Source organism: Vulpes vulpes, chromosome 14, assembly GCF_048418805.1.
Source record: "Vulpes vulpes isolate BD-2025 chromosome 14, VulVul3, whole genome shotgun sequence".
Classification (NCBI taxonomy): domain Eukaryota; kingdom Metazoa; phylum Chordata; class Mammalia; order Carnivora; family Canidae; genus Vulpes; species Vulpes vulpes.
In genome coordinates, this window is record NC_132793.1 from 21,027,970 (window position 1) to 21,046,327 (window position 18,358).

Consider the following 18,358-nt stretch of genomic DNA (forward strand, 5'->3'; position numbering starts at 1 on the left):
CCTGATTGTCTTCCTGAGGCCCTGAGGAGCTGTGGCCACTGAGGTCACTTAGTGAGGCAGCATAGAGCCTTGGGTCCTGCCCCCCAGCAGCCTGATCCTGGTTTGTGCATTTGTGGCCTTCAGGCGTGAGGAGGCAAAGGGGTCTTGGCGGTGGGAGAGCACCAGGGAGCGGTGGAGCCTTCTGACCATCCTCTGAGGGGCAACGTGAACATTCTTCATGGCTGGGGTGCAGAGAGGAGGGTCCCACTCGCTGGGTGACCTGGACAAATGCCTCCCTGAACTTCAGTGTCCCCATCGGGCACGAGGGAGCCACGAGGACCCGGCAGGGTGGGACCGTCTGGTGCGGGGAAGCGGCCGAGCACCGAGTAGGTGCTCGATGCCTGGAGCCAGCATGCTCCCATGCAGAGCTGCTGGAGGGGCCCAGCGCCAGGAGGGCTCCGTGTGTGTGGAGTCTGCCCCCCCCCCCCCCAGTCCTGTATTCTCTCCTGTCAAACCCACGTGTCCTCCCCTTATCGCCTCTGCCTCCGCCCTCCCCTATCACTTCTGGTGCCAGGGCCACGGACTTGGAGTTCCTAAGAGGGCCTGTTAAGCCTCGAGTCTGTGTTGTAGATGGTGCCATCTCCTGGTTTTTCTATCTCGGGCCCACCATGGGCACTCCTGGAGCCTCACACCCAGAGCAGACCGTCTAGCAGGGTCCCTGAGCCGGGGGGAGGCCCTCGGGGGCAAAGCCAATGGCCCCAGTGCTGGGCCCCAATACTTAGGGCTGCTAGGACACATGTCCTGAGGCCAGCCAGACCTGGCTTTGTCCCTGGCCTCCTCCACTTTCTAAATGGATAAACTTGGGTGAGGTGAACATGCTCTCGGAGCCTCGACTCACACCCATCATTCAGTGGGATGACAGCACATCCTCCTGACAGGCTGCCAGGAGGGCTGAAGGAGACTGTGTGCTCAGGAAGTATCTGGAAAGTATGAAATGGGGGCCTGACCATGGGAAGGCAGAGAAGCCCCAGGGGTCTGTCCTGGATACACACTGGACAAGATGGCAGTCTTGGTGCTGAACTCAGTAGCTCCTGATCCCCTGCCAACCTCAATGGCACACAAAGGACCCAACTGTCACCTCTGCATCCAGGCCCCGAGGGGCAGGGGCAGAGGTTCAACCCTACAGGTGCACGCCGTGGCCAGGACACCCAAGTTCTAGCTCCTACCATTCTGTCAATGGGCTGTGGGCTCCTGGGTATTCGTCTTCTCCGTTCCAGGGCTTAGGTTCCCCACTTGTACGAAGGCTGGTTCATGTTTGAAGAACCTGCCAGCCCTTCCCTGTGACTGTTACACCATCAGGTTCTTCTCATGTTCAGAACCGCTTCAAAGGGAGAGACTGTCTTTCCTGGAATGTGTGGCACGGGGTGAACTCCAGCCTGGGCCAGCGATGCCAGAATAACTTCCTTCCCCTTGAGTCACACTTTGCCGCGCATTTACCATCTGGGCCCTTGCAACACTGTCCTGTGGAGGCTCGGCCAAAGCCCGTCAATGTTTCCCATCATCCCAGGGACGTGTCCACAGCAGAGAGGTCCCTCCTGCCTCAGAGACCCGTGAGGGGCCTGGCCTGTAGGAGACCTCAGAGGAGGGCTGAGGTCCTATGTGTTGCCCCCCCGGCTGCAGGGCGAGGCTGGTCCAGGATGCCCGGCTGGGGCCTTCAATGCCAAGCTTGCCCTGAGATAGACGCTTTCACCCCCGGAGACCCTAGGCTTTGGCTGCCTTGTTTGTTATTCTTTGATGATAAGATATGGGGAATTTCCAGAATGTGCTAATGGACAGGAAACCAGGCCTAGGCGAGGGAGCCATCCCCACCCTTGCCTCCTTGCAGCTTCTCTCCCCTCCCCTTCCTGCCCCCGCCCCTCACCCCTCCAGGTGGGTCACTGGGAGTGCACCAATGTGGCCACGCCCAGGGCACCTTCTAGAACAGGGCAAGTCATCTAAGGAATAACTGACACTGACTACACACAACCTCTCCTCTCAGCCATCTGGCTTGAGGCCAAGGCCCTGGTCCCTAGACCATGGATGACAGTTCTCAAAGGTCCCGCCTTACCTTGGCTTCAGCCTTCTGGAAAATTCAATAGCTGGGGTCATGTCCTCTAAGCTCCTGGAGAGCAGTGTTTTCCTTCTTTCCCACGTAGCTGGCCAGTTTCCACTCGGTTCCACAGAGCCCCAACTCTGGGATTTTCACCCTTTTCTGTTTTTTTGGCAGAAGTTTGGGTTTCCTTCCCCCACGTCATCTGCTCAGAGGTGGGGGTGGGTCCACCCCGGGGTATGAACTGCTGGGGCTCCGGGCAAGCCGGGGGGCCAGGACCTTGACCAGCAGCGAGAAGGTGGCTGCCCACTGGGCCCTCACCGTCCTTCAGCGGCCCTGGCAGGCCCAGCACCCCACCCCTCGCCGACCTCCCCTCAGCCCAGAGCCCTCGGCAGACAGGAGTACCTAGCCGGAGTCGACCGAGCATGACTTGGCTTCTATCTGTTTTTGCCAGTTACTTTCTGTTTATAGTAAAATGAGACTGGTTTGCCACAAATGACGACAAGTATCCATAGGCAAAAAAGGTTAAAAAGAAAGCAAGTGGACTGAGAGAAAAACCATGAGCAAATAATGAGGTTCTCCTCAGATGTGTGAGAAGTCGGGTGAGTGGCCGGAACCGGTGGAGGAGGGAGGAGACAGGTGGCAGGAAAAAAGGCAGTCTCCCATGGAGGCCCTTGGACTGCAGGGAGAGGTGGGCTGGGCTCCACCGAGCCCCAAGACCAGCCCTCCAGTGCCCTCGTTTGACAGGGGAGGTCCAAGGAGCCTTCCAGAAGGGGTTTGCCCAAGGTCCTCTGTGACCAAGTGGGCAAGCACTCAGTGGACGAGCCTGCAGATTCTCAGGCCTCTGCTCTTTGAAGTGCTCTTTCCTGCCTCCTGCAAGCTGACTCCTCATGCCCTCGTGCCTCAGTGTTGTCAGAGAAATGGGGCTAGAAACCACACCTTGCTTCTCTGTGGTGGGAGAGGCTGGCCCTTTCCATCTCCTCATCACTGTGTGGCTTTTGCTCTGAAACGGCCTCTGGTTCCTCCCAGCCAGTGTCCGATGTCCCAGGGGATAGAAGGGAAACAGAGAGGGGAGGTCACCTTCCCAGACTCACACAGCCAGTCGGTGGCCGAGCTCAGCCAGGTCTCCTGATCTGAGCACTTACTGGCAGAAGTATTTGTTCATCTGTAAAATGGGTACAATCCCATCAGCTTCATGCAGGAAGTTGAGGTCCTGAGAGGTGAAGTGACTTGGCCAGCATCACCAGCCAGCAGAGGGCAGAGAGGCAAGATTAGAACCCCGGCCTGCTGGAGTTCCAGCACTTCTCTGTTCTGTCTCCCCTCCCAGTGCCTCCCTGGAAACCCCCGAGCCAGGGCAAATAAGGGAAAGCCCTGGGATTTGCCCATTCGTTCACTAGCTATGTGACCTCAAGCACCTTCTTTTCTGTCTCCGTGCCTCTGGAGATGCCACAGGAGAGGTGGGGGCCGTGAATCAGCTATCACGAGACTTCTGTCTCCCCTCCTGCAGAGAAGAGCATCCCCCTTCGAATCCTCTATGAGAAGTACTGTGAGTGTCTGACAGAGTCGAACCTCATCAAGGTGCGGGGCCTCCTCGTGGAACAAGCCGCCAACAACTACCTGCTGGCCGAGAGGGACATCTATCTGGAGAATCCAGAAATCAAGATCCGGGTAAGGGATGGCAGGGTGTGGGGGCAGGGGCAGGGTCCCAGGACAGGCCCCCCACACACCAGCAGCCCTGCCGCCTCTAGATCTTTGAAGCCGCAGGCTTCCTCAAATCCTAACTCTGTCAAAGGAAGACATCGTGAAGCCAAAAGAATTTGGGGACTCCTACCTCTAGGAATGAATCCTAGAATCCCAGAGTAGTGGGTAGGGGTGTGGAATTTAGGGATCTCAGAATCCAGAGCTCTGGTGGGGGCTGTGGAGAGGCAGAGGAGTTAGGGCAGACTCTGGAGTCTGACTCCCAGGGTTTGTGCGTGGGTGGCCCTGGGCAGGTTACTTTGCCCCTCTGGGCCTCAGTTTATTCGTCTGCAAGGTGGAGTTAATACTAGCACCTAGGTGTGTGCATAGCAGGAAGCGCATCATAAGGGCTCATAGTGGCTGACCTTGTCACCATCAGCGTCGGCATCACAGCAATTTGCTTGGAGGAGCCACAGCCTCCGAATCCCAAATGCAGCAGTTTCAAATAAATGATAAAGAGCAGAGGGGGAGGGATTGAGCCCTGGGTGCCAGACACTCTGCTGGGAGCTTGCACATCTCCGCTCAGTTAACCCTCACGAGAGCCCTGCAGTAAGGCATTTCTCTCCTGTGAAGAAACCAAGGCTCAGAGTGGGTGGTTTACTTTCCCAGGGTCACTCATTGAGAAGGGTACAGACTAGCCTGGCCCCAAAGCCTGTGACCTTTCCACTCCAGACCCTAGAACGAGGGAGGCACTTTCTACCTCCCCCCCGAGTCCTGAGGAGCCCCGCTGCAGGTCTGCGAACGTCTATATTTTCTAGATGAGGGAACAGGCACAGAGGTGAGGCGCGATCGTGCCAGAGCTGGGCCAACACTGGGCCAAATCACAGCAAATACAGAAATGGCCTAGCCGGGCCCCGGCCTGCCCCGGAGGGGCTCTGGGCTCCTCTGCCTCAGGGCTGCCCCTGACATCTGTCCTGTATATTGTCCCAGATCCTGGGAGAGCCCAAGCAGAACCGCAAGCTGGTGGCTGAGGCGTCCCTGCGGAACCCCCTCACCTCGCCCCTGTTAGGCTGCAGCTTCACCATGGAAGGGGCCGGCCTCACTGAGGAGCAGAAGGTCATGGACGTGTAAGTGTCCGGCGCTCCGGCCTGGGGGCCTGGGAGCACAGGGCAGGTGCAAAGGAGCGAGGGGCTGCCCTCAGGCACCAAACCCTGGCTCCTGACTCCCTCCTCTCGTCTCTGCACCCCTGCCTGCACCCCCACCCGCACCTGGCCATAATAAGCCTATGTGACCATTCCTTGACCCTTTAGGCACAGTTCCCACCCTGGCATCGGCTCTGAGCACCCCTGCACCCCACTAGCTGCTCCCTGCACATGTGTCTTCATGAACCTGAACAGTTAACACATTTAATCACTAAGCACCCGCCTCTGGATACACAAGACCTCATGTAAACACAAGTGTCCTCGAATGTGTGCGTGTGTCCTCGTGGAGACATGCTTACGTTCAGAAGCACAAGCATATGTATTTACTCGTTTATTGTACTGTGACTTACACACAGTAGGTAACACGGATGGTGTGTGTACAGCTCTGCATTTTCACACGTGTAGTTCCCCGAGTATACCCACTCTCCCCCCAGGCACAGCATCCACTTCCACACACTCACGCACATGTGCACACACACACACATGCACACACGCACACACAGGCCCCTCTGCATGTGGGAGGGCAGATTGCCCAGGCTCTTAGAGGGCAGTGAGTGGGGCCTGTTTCCTTCTCATTGGCAGGAAGCTCTGCACGCTCAGAGGCTCTGTGCTAAGTTCCCAGTAGCCCCACGTCATGCTGGCCTGACCCCAACGTAGGGACCAGGCTGGGCTCCTCTCCTCACCCTCTTGCTCTTTCTCTCCACAGCCTGGACCCCGTGGAGGCAGGGGAGGAGGTCAAGGTGAGAGTGGACCTGCTGCCACGCCACGTGGGCCGCCATAAGCTGGTGGTGAACTTTGAGAGCGACAAGCTAAAGGCTGTGAAAGGCTTCAGGAATGTCCTCATTGGTCCCGCCTAAGGGGTGCATGCCCAGCCCCACCTCAGCCAGCGGAGGGCCCCTGACTTAACCCCCATTTTTGTTCCAAGCTAGTGCGCAAATGTGCCCCTTCTCGGCCTCCCCCGACCTCAGAGCCTGTGAGGCCTCTTTGGAATGGAATGTACTTCTAGCTTATCTGGTGCCCCTGAGCCTGGATCCCCATCTCCCTTTAACTGTGAAGAATATTCTGTGCCTCCCCAGTGGGAGAACTGCCCTTGGCTGACTGGGTCTGTGATGGGGGAAGAGGGACCCATGCCTTCCCCTATAACCCAGAGGCCGTTGGAAAGCCACTGACCACCCACCATATTATTTGATTTACTCCAGAGCCCCTTGGAGCCAGCAAAAGAGAGAGTGTGCCCATTGACCAGATCCCAGGCAATACACAGGCCCCAGGAACCCTTGGGAGAACCAGAGCAGGTGCAGGTGGGGTCCCAGGAAGGGCCAGACCCAAGTTCCCCTCACATCTCAGCAGCCCTGGCCCAACAATCCTCCCCCCGGTCAACCACCACTGTGAGGCACCTACTATGTGCCGGGCACTTCCTGTGCTTGCTAGGGCTCACACAGCCACTGATGCACCGAAGTCACCAGGGGAGATGGTACAACAGGAGCTGCTTTCCCCATGAAGACCCTGGGGCTTGGAGGCGGGAGAGGCAGCCCCTCTGCAGCAGCAGGATATCTGCAAGGCTGGGTAGTAGGAAAGTAATTCACAGACATAAATAACTCTGACTCCGAGTCCAGCTCCCTGTTCACGGCACTAGGCCCGACCTGAGACTATTACAGAGGCCATTTGGGACCTGATCAGAGAGGATGGGATGAGGTGGGGGAGGAGACTGGAGGGGTCAAAGCCCTGGGTTTGAGCCCCAGGTCCAGCCAGCTACTGCCTTGCCCTCTCTGGCCCTCACGTCCCTCACTGGGCAATGGAGTGGTTGACTCAGCTCATGTGCGAGGCCCTCTCAGCTCTGCTCTTCCAGTGCCTTAGAGGACCCAGCCTCGCAAGTGACAGCAAGGCCACAGGCGCAGATGCCTCTGAGTGTGAAACCCCACCTATGACCACCTTCCCACCCCCAGCCCTGTCTGGGTCCCCCATGTGCACCTAGGCACCTCCCTTCAGACCATAGTTTTAGAGAAGAGCTCCAGAGGCCCCTGTCCTACCCATGCACCTGCTCACTGCAATGCCTGGACTTCACCAGAGCCTTAGTTAGCTGCCTGTGTTGGTCACTAACCAACAAGGTTAGCACCGCAGCCACCTCCTCTCTGCAGGGCCAGGGCCCAGGAACACAGCCCTTGCCCTGACTACACTTCAAGAGCCCATGGGCTGTCATCTCTGACTGGGTCCCCCGCTCTTTCCACGTGACTGGGCTGGAAGAGGGGTGAGGGAGGGAGCATGCTCTATCCGGAGTGGGGTCACAGCCTCCAGGGCCCTCAGAATCTCAACGGGGGACTTGAAGAAAGTCACGCTGATGCACGTAGAACTTTCTGCTTTGCACAGGGAAGGATCACAAAATAAGCCAACACGATATGTTCTTACAAATGTTGCAGTAATTATCTATGGTTTGATAAATACTTTTGGATTCGGAGCAGGCAGTAGATGTGCTGTAGAGCCACAAAGAGTGAGCACGGAAATAAAAGCGTTTGCTTTGCACATTCAAATGAGGTCTGGTCTGGTCCTTTTTTCTGCTTTTGAGGAGGGTAAGCAGATGAACTCACTCACACTGGGACCAGCCACGTCCTTCCTGAGAACCTTTCCCCAGCCTCAGCCCCTCCTCGAGGTCGAAACTTGACTGGCATTCAAGCTTCTACCCAGTCCAGCTCCATCTCTAGCCTCTTCCTCCAATCAATCACGTTTACACCACAGTGAAATTCCTGAATCCCTCAAATACCCTGTGCACCTGTCAGCCTCTTAGCTTTTGCATGGGTATTTCCCGGGGCCTGGAGTGCTCTTCCTCTTCCTTATCCGTCTGGCAAACTCCTACTCATCCTATAATGCTTAACGCAAAGTCACTTCTTCTGTGAAGCCTTCCTAGATTTCTTCTCAGCCCACCTCCCCCACCCCTGCAACCTCAAGCCCTGGAACATGGACCACCAGCTTAAATATCACAGTGAATGTTAGTTCTATGTTGGTGTATCTGTCCCCTTTCCCATCCTATCTGAAGTCCTCAAGAACATTCTATCTGAAGCCTGTCTCTTAAATAGACTCCAACAAATGCTGAATCGATAAACCAATGTGTTTCAGCTCAGTTCCCATAAGACCAGAGCTGTCCAAGAGAAATAGCATGTGAGCTGCAAGAGCAAGCCACCTATGTAATTCAAATTTTTCTGGTGGCCACGTTAAAAAGAGTAAAAAGAAATAGGTAAAATATGTCTTAATAAGGCATTTTATTTAACCGAGTATGTGCAAAATATGTCAACATGTAATCAATATAAAAGATCTTTTACATTCTTAGTTTCACACTAAGTGTGCGAAATACAGCTTATATTTTACACTGACAGCCCATCTCAATTCAGACTAGCTGCATTTCAAGTTCTCAATAGCCACAGGTGGCTTCTAGACTGGTTGTAAAAGTATGGGAACTTGGTCACTCATCTCAGTCCCCACTGACCAGCCACTAATAAGTGTTTGTTGAGTGAAAAAATGATAGAGGACAGTCTCTGCCCTCGGGGAACCCTTGTTGAAACACATGACATGCATCTGAAAAATAAACCAAAACGAAAACATGACATCACATTTTCTGGGTACTGAATCCTTCTGGCACTTGAAAACTACAGCTTGTTCTGGCCTACATGGCCTGGACGTTTTATCAATTAGTGACCAGCTGGAAAACAGCAACCACTGGGCTATTTCAGGATAAGAGGATAAGAGAAATGGGTTCCAAAGGCATCCCAAGTGCACGAAGAGAAGAAGAGAGATGGAATGTTACAAGGCGGCTGTCGTCCAGAGTAGTCGGGAGCCCCCAGCCGAGCCCGCACTCACCGCCTACCCCCTGGAACCAACAGAGCTGCTGCAATCTGTGAAGTCTGCTGAAGGCAACCTGGCCATGGCAGGAGCTAGAGGTGCGCTGGCATCTCTTATCCTCCTGCCTTCACCCCACTGGCAGAGCCTAACCGGAAACTAGTTGGCAAGGGGCTCTAGAAAATACCGTTTCCGGGCTTCCAGCCCCCTGAAAAACAGATGGCTAAACGAGGGTGCGGGGTGGGGATGGAGTTGAGTAGCTGATGCTTATTGCTGCTCCCTCTGTAAAAACAACTTTACCGTCATCTCTACCTAAGGGACTCTTAAACAGCCTTCAAAACCCTGCTTCAAGGAGGGTCTCCAATGTGAAGCCTTCCCGGATGGCAGCCAGTGGCTTCCACCTCTGGTTCTCCTGGGAGTATCACAGGTAGCTTTTGCTCTACTCAGCAGCCTGGATTAGGAACACCTGTTGGTTGCCTGGCCCCTGCTCTGGAGCACCTCAAGAGCAGAGTCAGGGCACCTCCTGCAAGGGGGGGGCCACCAAGTGGACTCAGGATACTGCCTCTGCCTCCGGGCCTGGCTGCCTCCCTCCAAAAAAGCAAGGGCAAGGCTGCCTCAGCAAAGTCTGCCAATGCTGAGCAGATTCAAAGGGCTCTCCTGGCCAACCTCCTTGCCTGTCCCACCCCTGGGAGCCCACTAGCCAGGAACCCAGGAAGGAAAAAGGCCCTGCTGCTCATATAGGCCCATTTTACGGACAAAGAAAATGAGCCTGAGGTCCTCCTCCCTGAACCAGGGGAGGGCTGAGTCTGGGTCCCTAGAGTACAGTGCTGTGCACTGCTCCATGGCAGCTCACAGCCCTGGGGTCAGAGGCCTGGGCGCTGGAGTCAAACAGACCCAGGATCAAAGCTTGGCTCTGCCATAGTTTCACATTGTGGCTTCAGGCAGGTTCTCAGCCTCTCCGTACCTCCAATTTCTTATCTGTTGAATGGGGATGGTGTGGCGTCTACTTCCACTACCGGTACGCAGGTTCAGTAAGATGACGCACATAACCTAGCTGGCACCATAATCTTAAGAGCCAACTTTACTCTGGGGTTGGGAACTTTCACATGTGTCGAGCTCTTTCCTCCTCGGACAATCCCACCAGGTTGTTGGCCCCATTTTATGGATTTTATAGTCACAGAGCTGAGATTTGAACCTAGGCAGCCCCCGCGCACAGCCTGGCCCAGAGGAGGCCTGCTTGGCCCTCAGACCCTCCCTTCCCATGGTGTTCCAGGGCGCATGGGGCAAAGTCTTCCTTCCACACAAGCCCTGACAGCCCTCAGTGGGGATCTAATCGGGCCCATCCTCCCACCCCTAAAAGTCCCTCTCCTCTCCCGCTGCTCTTGCTTACCTAGGATGCCTGCCAGCTCACCCTTCAGCCTCACGCGAAGCCTGGAATAACAGAATGTTGACAGAGTCCAAATGGGAGGGGCCTCGGGAGGGGGGCCAGGCGGCGGCCTCCTAGAAACACATGTATCCCAGAGCCAGGACTGGGTCAGCACATACCCTCTCCCGGCCTCCCCCTTCCCTCCCCCGCAGGCCTAGGCAGATGCACAGACACACACGCCCGCCAGAGTGTGAAACCTGGGGTTCTCGTTCAAGAAGAAAAGCCCAAAGAGATCCATTAAAAGCAGAAGTTTTGACAACTATGATGATATGCAGGGCCTTGAGTACAAGGGCTCTGTGATGACACACGACGATACAATGAATCCCCCAGACCTGAAGTTGAGCAAAAGAAGCAAACACAAAAGGCTGTGAACTATATAACTGCGCTCATACGAAGTTCACAAATGGCCAGAACTCATCTGTGTTCTCCTTGGCAGGGGAGACGGGGCTGGGGGGCTCAGGAGCTTGGGGGGATGGGGATGGGTTTCGATTTTCTTCATCTGGGCACTCAGTACCAGGTACGTTCCACTACACGCACACAATGGTGTTCTTTTTGCATGTAGGGCTTCAATAAAAGTTCAAAATATATAATACTCCAAGGTTCTAAAATTAAGTCCAAAGGTGGATGGAGAAAAAAGACTTGGCTTCCAGAGTTCTCTCTTTTTCTTCTTCCAGGAGATAAGATACCGGGAGGGCATACCCCCCAGGGCCACTGTGAGGCTTAAGCAAGAGGTTTCCTGTGTAAATACAGGACCCTAAGGGCAAGGATTTTGTGTTATCTCCCCTGCTGTGAACAATCATACATCAGCCACCAACGCATGTAATGAATGGGCGGACACAAACTGTAATTTTATGATCTCAGCTAATCCTCAGAATGGACCATAGAGATTACCACCCTATTTCCCAGATGGGAAGACTCAGGGAAGACTCATTTCTTCAGAAATGTGAAACAGCTTACCCAGGAACCTAGCAGGTTGATGGCAGAGAATGGGAGTTAGGATCCAGTTGACTCTCTCATGCATCCTGCAGAAGACCCTGAAAAGTGGAAGGGAGGACTGTGTCCCCAGGCCCTGGATGCTGGGAATGGCAAGCCTCCCGACTCCCGTCAGCACCCCCAAGGTCTGAGAAAGTCAGAGCCAGGAGCCCGGGCTCATAAACGCAGAGCTGCAGAGGACTCAGCAATTCTACTCCTAGTTACACACCCAAGAGAACTGAACGTGTGTCCACACAAAAAGCTGTACACGAACGTTCATAGCAGCAGCATCCACAATAGCCAAAAGGTGGAAACAACCCAAGTGTCCAAAAAATCATCACTGGATGAATAAAACGTGGCACACCCGTACAAGGGACTATTACTCAGCCATAGAAAGGAACCAGGTACTGATACATGGTACACCGTGGATGAAACTGGAGAACAGTATGCTTAGTGCAAGAAGCCGGTCACAAAAGACCATGTATCGTATGCAAAATGTGCAGAAAAGGCAAACATATGGAGACGGAAAATAGATGCATGTTGCCAGTCTATCGGGGATGGAGGGATCACAGAGGCTGGGGGAGGGAAGGGGACTGACACCTAAAGAGTACAGGGTTTCTTTTTGGAGTGGTTAAATGTTCTAAAATCAATTGTGGCAGTGGATGCACAGCTCTGTACTCGAATCCGTTGAACCGTATACTTTAAAAAAAAGCGAATTGCAAGATATGTGAACTATATCTTAAAGCTATTTTTAGGGGATCCCTGGGTGGCTCAGTGGTTTAGCGCCTGCCTTTGGCCTGGAGTCCCGGGATCAAATCCCGCATCGGGCTCCCGGCATGGAGCCTGCTTCTCCCTCTGCCTGTGTCTCTGCCTCTCTCTCCCTCTCTGTCTATCATAAATGAATAAATAAAATATTTTAAAAAATAAAAATAAAGCTATTTTTAAAAATAATTAATATGAGCAGGGGGGGAAAAAAGGCTGAGACCCAGAATCACAGACTCAATTCTGATTTGGGAGGTCTGCCTGGAGGTGCTGGGTGACATTGGGTAAATCCCTTCCCTCTCTGGGCCTCAGTTGCTCCCACTGTCAACTGGGAAAGGAGACAGTTGATAGGAGTTGTGAAGCGCCAAGATCGTGTCTGCTTGTTGCCCACCTTGTAAGGTGGCAGTGGCAGGGGGTTTCCAGGGGCTGGTAAACCCCTAACCATTCACTAAGATCTTCACAGATCATCTGGGCTTGCCAGCAGCAGGCCACACTTCATCAGTAGCCTTTAGTGATGGCAGAGGAGGGACGCCTGGGTGGCTCAGTGGTTGAGCATCTGCCTTCGGCTGGGGTTGTGATCCTGGGGTTCTGGGATCGAGTCCTGCATCAGGCTGTCCACAGGAAACCTGCTTCTCCCTCTGCCTATGTCTCCACCTCTCTCTGTATGTCTCTCATGAATGAATGAATGAATGAATGAATAAATAAATAAATAAATAAATAAATAAAATAAATAAAGATGGCAGAGGAGATGCTTCTCCAGGCATTGCCCCCAGACACTGTTCTGTGTCAAGAAGGACACCAGAGGCTTGGAAGGGAAATCCCAGTTTCTCTCCATATTGTTCATGAGTCCTAACTCCATGCCAGCTTCTTCCAGAGTTATGCTGAAGAAAACAGACAGACAGAAGGACCAAGGAGAAATACCACCTGGGTCAGTTGAGACAGATCTGCCTTCACTTGGTAAGTTAACCTCTCTTACAGATGGGAAAACTGCCACACAGGTGGGTCAAGGCCATGCCCACAGTCCCAGAGCCAACAATGGAAGCTCAGCCTGTCCTCTTTCTGCTCTTTCTGAACAAGCCAAAGTGCCTACTCTATGTTCAGCCTGTGACGCTCACTGGAAGGGACAAGAGATACCTTGGGACGAAGGGTGGGCAGCCCATCCCAGAGTCCTGGGCGTGTGTCACATCTCCCCCTCTCTCATGCTTTGTGACTTTGAGGAAGCCACTCACCCTCTCCAGACCTTTGTAGAACTGGGGATCCCAATCATTGCCCTGTTACCTAACCCAGAGATGTGGTTATGGAAGGGAATGGGCCTTGTAAACTGTAAAGGGCTGTGGACACAGAAGCCAACAGGAAACTGTGGCTCCAAGTCCGAGAAAGGTGAGATCGGGGTAGGTGGCCGAGGCTCATGTATTCAATCAGTGGCTGTTACAGGTGACCATGGGGTGGGGGGCTGCTGCCTGCAGGAAAGTGATGAAGATAGACCAAGGTACAGCTGTGGCTTTTTTTTTTTTTTTTTTTTTTTAGCTGTGGCTTTTAGATACCTGGCTGAATGTGAGATCCGTCAAGGAGAGCCAGTCACTCAACATCTTCTTTGCCCCTGATGTGTGCCAAGGTGCCACATTCGGCCTGGGGATACAGCAAGCACCACGGTAGACATGTCCTGCAGAGCACTGAGGCAGATTACCAGTGTGAGGGGACATGTGCCAGAGGAGAGAACCGTGGCTCATGATAACGGGGACCATCATGACAATCCTACAAACAAGGGACAAGCACCCTTCCAAGTGCATTACGTGCATTAACTTGCTGGTTCTTCAGGACATCCCATCACTGGGAGCCAGCATGGCTTACTTCACTCCACAAGGGAGGAAACTGAAGCCCAGAGAGGTTGTGTGACGTGTCCAAGGTTACATAGCTAGGAGACGGTGGAGTCAAGAGGCAGGCTGGGTCCCAGTGACTGCTCCTAACCTCCTGTTGGGTCATCATCTGTCTCATGACATGGCCTTATACAACGAGGTCAGAAAAGGCCTCCTGAGAAGCTTACATGGAAGTTGAGACCCTAAAGAAAAGGAATCAGGCTAGCAGATGGTAGGAGATGGGCAGGGGCCAGAAGTCCTTTCCTAGGAAGCTGCTGGACCCCTTACACGAGGGCCTGTTCACAGAAAGCTCTTGTGCAGCTGTTGAGCACTCCAGGCGGGGAGGGGAGCCAGGTTGCTATCAGGAAGCACTTCAATGTAAGCATTTCTGGGAAAAGGCTTCAAAAAAATCTCACAAGAAAGGAATCTGAAGCTTGAAAATCTCCAGAAATTTGTTATGATTTCTTTTCACATTCTTAATAAATATTCACTTTTGTACTTCATTTTATATTCAAAATCCTATTTTCGATTCTTTCTCTTCAAGAGAGTTCCCTAACATCAAAATTGAAACCGCAATATGATAACACAGCCTACTCACCAGAAGGGCTAAAATGAAAAAGAGAGTATATATATTTATAATCTCTCTGTCTATATTACACACACATGCACACAAAGTGTGCATGAAGATATGGAACAAGAACTTTCATATGTGACTGGGAGAGGAGTGTAAATCAGTATGACCATGTTGGAAAACTCTTTGTGGCCGGCATCTTCGAAAGCTGAATGTTCATTTATCTCGATGAGGTGGCAATTCTTCTCACGGATGTTTACCCAACAGAAATAAGTCTACACACACACACACACACACACACACACACACACACACACACACACACACAAAGTAATGAGTCCATATGTCCTCCAAAATGTGCAAGAATGGCCTTTTTTCATAATATCCCAAAGCTGAAAACAACCTCAAGGCCCAGCCCTAGTGGACTAGACATATACACAGTGGTGTAGTGGCTCTAAGCCCTCGCATAGGAATGAGAAAAGACAACGTCTGGCCACAGGCAACAGCTTGCTTGAATCTCACAGACGTGTTAATAAGCAAAAGATGCCAGACACAAGGTACACACTGAATGATTTCATTCCTGTGAAGTGCAATACCAGGCAAAACTCTTCTATAATATAAGAAGTGGTTACCATTAGGGGATGGGTGATAACTAGAAGGGGCACCGGGGGCAGGTGTCTGGATGTGGGTAATGGTCTGATTCTTGAGTGTGGTGCCAGTTTACACATACATGTTTCATTTGGGAGACTTCATCAAGCCATACACTTATTATGTGTAACTCTTCTATCTGTCTGTTATGTTTAATGACACCCCACCGCCACCACCACACACAAACACACACACACATGCACACACACAAAATGGCAAAATCTGCAAGGCCTTTAAAACTTGCTCCTGCCCTTGAGACCAGAGAAGGATTTTATCCTCTGGCAACCATTGCCACTGGAGGGTGCTGAGCAGTGGGTGACAATGCTCCCCTTGGTGCTTTAGGAATCTCTCTCCAGCTGCCTGGGAGGGAGTGGGAGCACCAGGGTGGTGACTTAGCAGGGAGATGTGGAGTGGTCCAAGGAAGGGGGAAAGGGAAGAGAAATCTTCCTTGGTGGAACCTCCAGGGCAAGATAGGTATAGGGGATGTGGAGGTAGGGGGCAGGGGTAGGTGAGGGGGTTGTTTGGGCAAAGAGGAGCCTGGATTAGAACAGGGGCAACCAGTGTGGGGGGCTGAGGGGCTGAAGGAGGCCTGGTCTCTCTGATGACTTCACAAAGAATCAGGTGCCCTGGCACCACCAGGCTAGGCTTCACCTGGAAACCAACCCCCCCTTCATTCCTTCCCAGGGCCTGGCCAGCCCTGTTCATGCAATCTCAGAGGGGCCCACAGCCAGCTCTTGGCAGCCACTCAGACTCTCATGGTGCTGAGAGTTTGTCTCTCTTCAGTCATGACTCCGGTTTTTCTTTTTCCTTTTTTCCTGTTTTATTAATCTAAGCCTTCATGAGGGCCTCCTCGGGGCAGACTTCAAGCTTGACGATATTGTATCTTATGTCATCGAGGCCCCTGCTGGCCCTGATGAAGTGGATGGCACTAACCCATTTTACGGATGAGGATAGTGAGGCTTGATGAGGTGAAGTGACTTGGGGCCAAGATCACCCACTCAATAAGGAGTAGAGCGAGAGCTGACAATGATGCCAATAGCAGCTGCCATCTGTTAGCGGTAGGTGGGGCCAGACCTATGCCAAGTACTGTACATGCATTCATTCATCTAGTCCTCACCGTGACACAGTGGAGGAAGCTGCAATTATTATTATCAGCTTCTTTTAAAACCTGCTTATGGAAGTCTTTTTTATATATATATTTATTTATGATAGTCACAGAGAGAGAGAGAGAGAGAGAGGCAGAGACATAGGCAGAGGGAGAAGCAGGCTCCATGCACCGGGAGCCCGATGTGGGATTCGATCCCGGGTCTCCAGGATCACGCCCTGGGCCAAAGGCAGGCGCCAAACCGCTGCGCCACCCAGGGATCCCCTGCTTATGGAAGTCTTATGTACATATGCAGGGAAGTGCACAAACCATAAGAGCCCGATGGGTTTCCACAACCTGAATCACCCAGGGGAACAGCACCTAGGTTACAAAATAGAACAACTGATACAGCACCAAAAACACAAGTGATTAAAGAGAAAACTAATAAATTGTACATCATAAACATTTAATACTTTTGTGTTTTGAAGGACACCAGCAAGAAGGTGAAAAGACAACACATAAGTTGGGGAAAATATCTGAGATCATGTATCTTGTGAGAGTCTAGTATCCAGAATATATACAGAACCCTGGCAACTCAACAATAAAAAGTCAAGTAACTTCATTTAAGAACGGGCAAAGGACTTAAATAGGCATTTCTCAGAAGAAGATCTACAAATTGCCAATAAGCACATGAAGAGAGGCTCGACACCATTAGCCACTGGGAATCGAAAATTGAAATCACAGAGATGCCACTTCACACCCACCAGATGGCTATGATCAGCAAGACAGATGTGAGAGAGAATGTAGAGAAACTGGAGCCCTCATAGGCTTCTGCCAGAAAGGAGATGGTGCAGCTACTTTGGAAAACAGTTTGACAGTTCCTCAAAAGGTTAAACACAGTTACTGTTTGTTTGACTCAACCCGTTCTACTCCTAGTGGAATCAGAAAACAAAAACATACCTGCACACAAAAGCTGAACACAGGTACTCATGGCAGCACTATTCACACTAGCTAAAAAGCAGAAATAACCTAAATGTCCATCAACTCACGAGTGGGTAATAAAATGTGGGGCATTCATACAGTGGAATGTTATTCTGCAACAAAAAGGAATATGGAGCTACTGCATGCTGTAACATGGATGGACGTGGTAAACTTTAGGCCTACGTGAAAGAAGCCAGGCATGAGAGATTATACGTTGGATGATTCCATTTATGTGAAATGTCCAGAATAGATAAAATAGACACAAAGTAGATCAGCGGTTGTCTAGGGCCAGAGGGTGGGTCAGGAAGGGGGTGGGGTCAAGAGGATAGAATGTGACTGCTAATGAGTACTTTCTTTTTGAGGATGATGAAACAGTTCTAAAATTAGGTTATGGTGGTGGTTGCACAACTCTTAGATATGCTTTGAAACACTGAACTGTACACTTTAAGTGGATGAACTTTATGGTATATGAAGTATGTCTCGATAAAACTGTTTAAACATAAAAAGACACTCCATGCCTTTATTCATGCTGCTTCCGTGCCTGGATTGCTCTTACCTTCTCCATTTTCTCTGAACATCCGAAAATTACTGGTTTCCAAGGCCCAACTCAAATGCCATTCCAAAGATTGCCTGGATCCATTCCCATCAGACATAATTTCTCTCTTCTCGGCACTCTCGTGGCAATTCACATCATTCACTCAGGGATGATTTACAAAGGCGCATATCAGGTGTCTGGCACTTATTAAAGTTCACATGATTGTTTAAGTACCCAACTCATCTCTGCTACTACTGTAACCTTTTGGAGAGAGGAGACAGTATCTTGTTCCCTTCTAGGAACTCAGAACTCAGCCATGTGACTGATACACAGGGGCACTCAAGGAAGTTATGTGGAATTCACCCTAAATTTCCCCTTCCTCACATCACCCCTCCCACTGGGAAACATAAGGATATAAAATGATGGAAAGTAAAAGAATGGAATAAAATATAGCTTGCAAGAGAATTGTGGCTTGACTATATTAATATAAAATAAAAGGAGTTTTGTCATTAAAAGTATGACCTGAGATGAGAAGGGCTCTGTATGATAAAAAGTGTTTTAATAAACTATCCTAATTTTAAAACATCTAATGACAGTTCGAAATGTACAGAACAGAAACTGACAGAACTATTAGAAATGGTCAAACCCAAATCGGAACAGAAGCTTCAATACATTTCTCTCAGAGTTTGGCAGGATGTGGAGGAAAAAGTCAGTATAGGGATAGGTTTTGCAACAGAGATAAAAAAAAAAA

The 18,358-nt window shown here is 51.5% G+C and overlaps 1 protein-coding gene across 1 annotated transcript in view; it reads left to right on the forward strand.

Moving 5' to 3' along the window:
* Window positions 1-7,472, forward strand: part of TGM2 (transglutaminase 2) — a 31,676-nt gene extending 24,204 nt beyond the window's left edge. Inside the window, exons 11-13 of the mRNA XM_026009687.2 lie at window positions 3,576-3,736; window positions 4,736-4,872; window positions 5,654-7,472. Of these exons, the coding sequence (XP_025865472.1) occupies window positions 3,576-3,736; window positions 4,736-4,872; window positions 5,654-5,804 (449 nt within the window). The 3' untranslated portion in view covers window positions 5,805-7,472. The remainder of the gene's footprint in view (window positions 1-3,575; window positions 3,737-4,735; window positions 4,873-5,653) is intronic.
* Window positions 7,473-18,358: the final 10,886 nt, after the last annotated feature.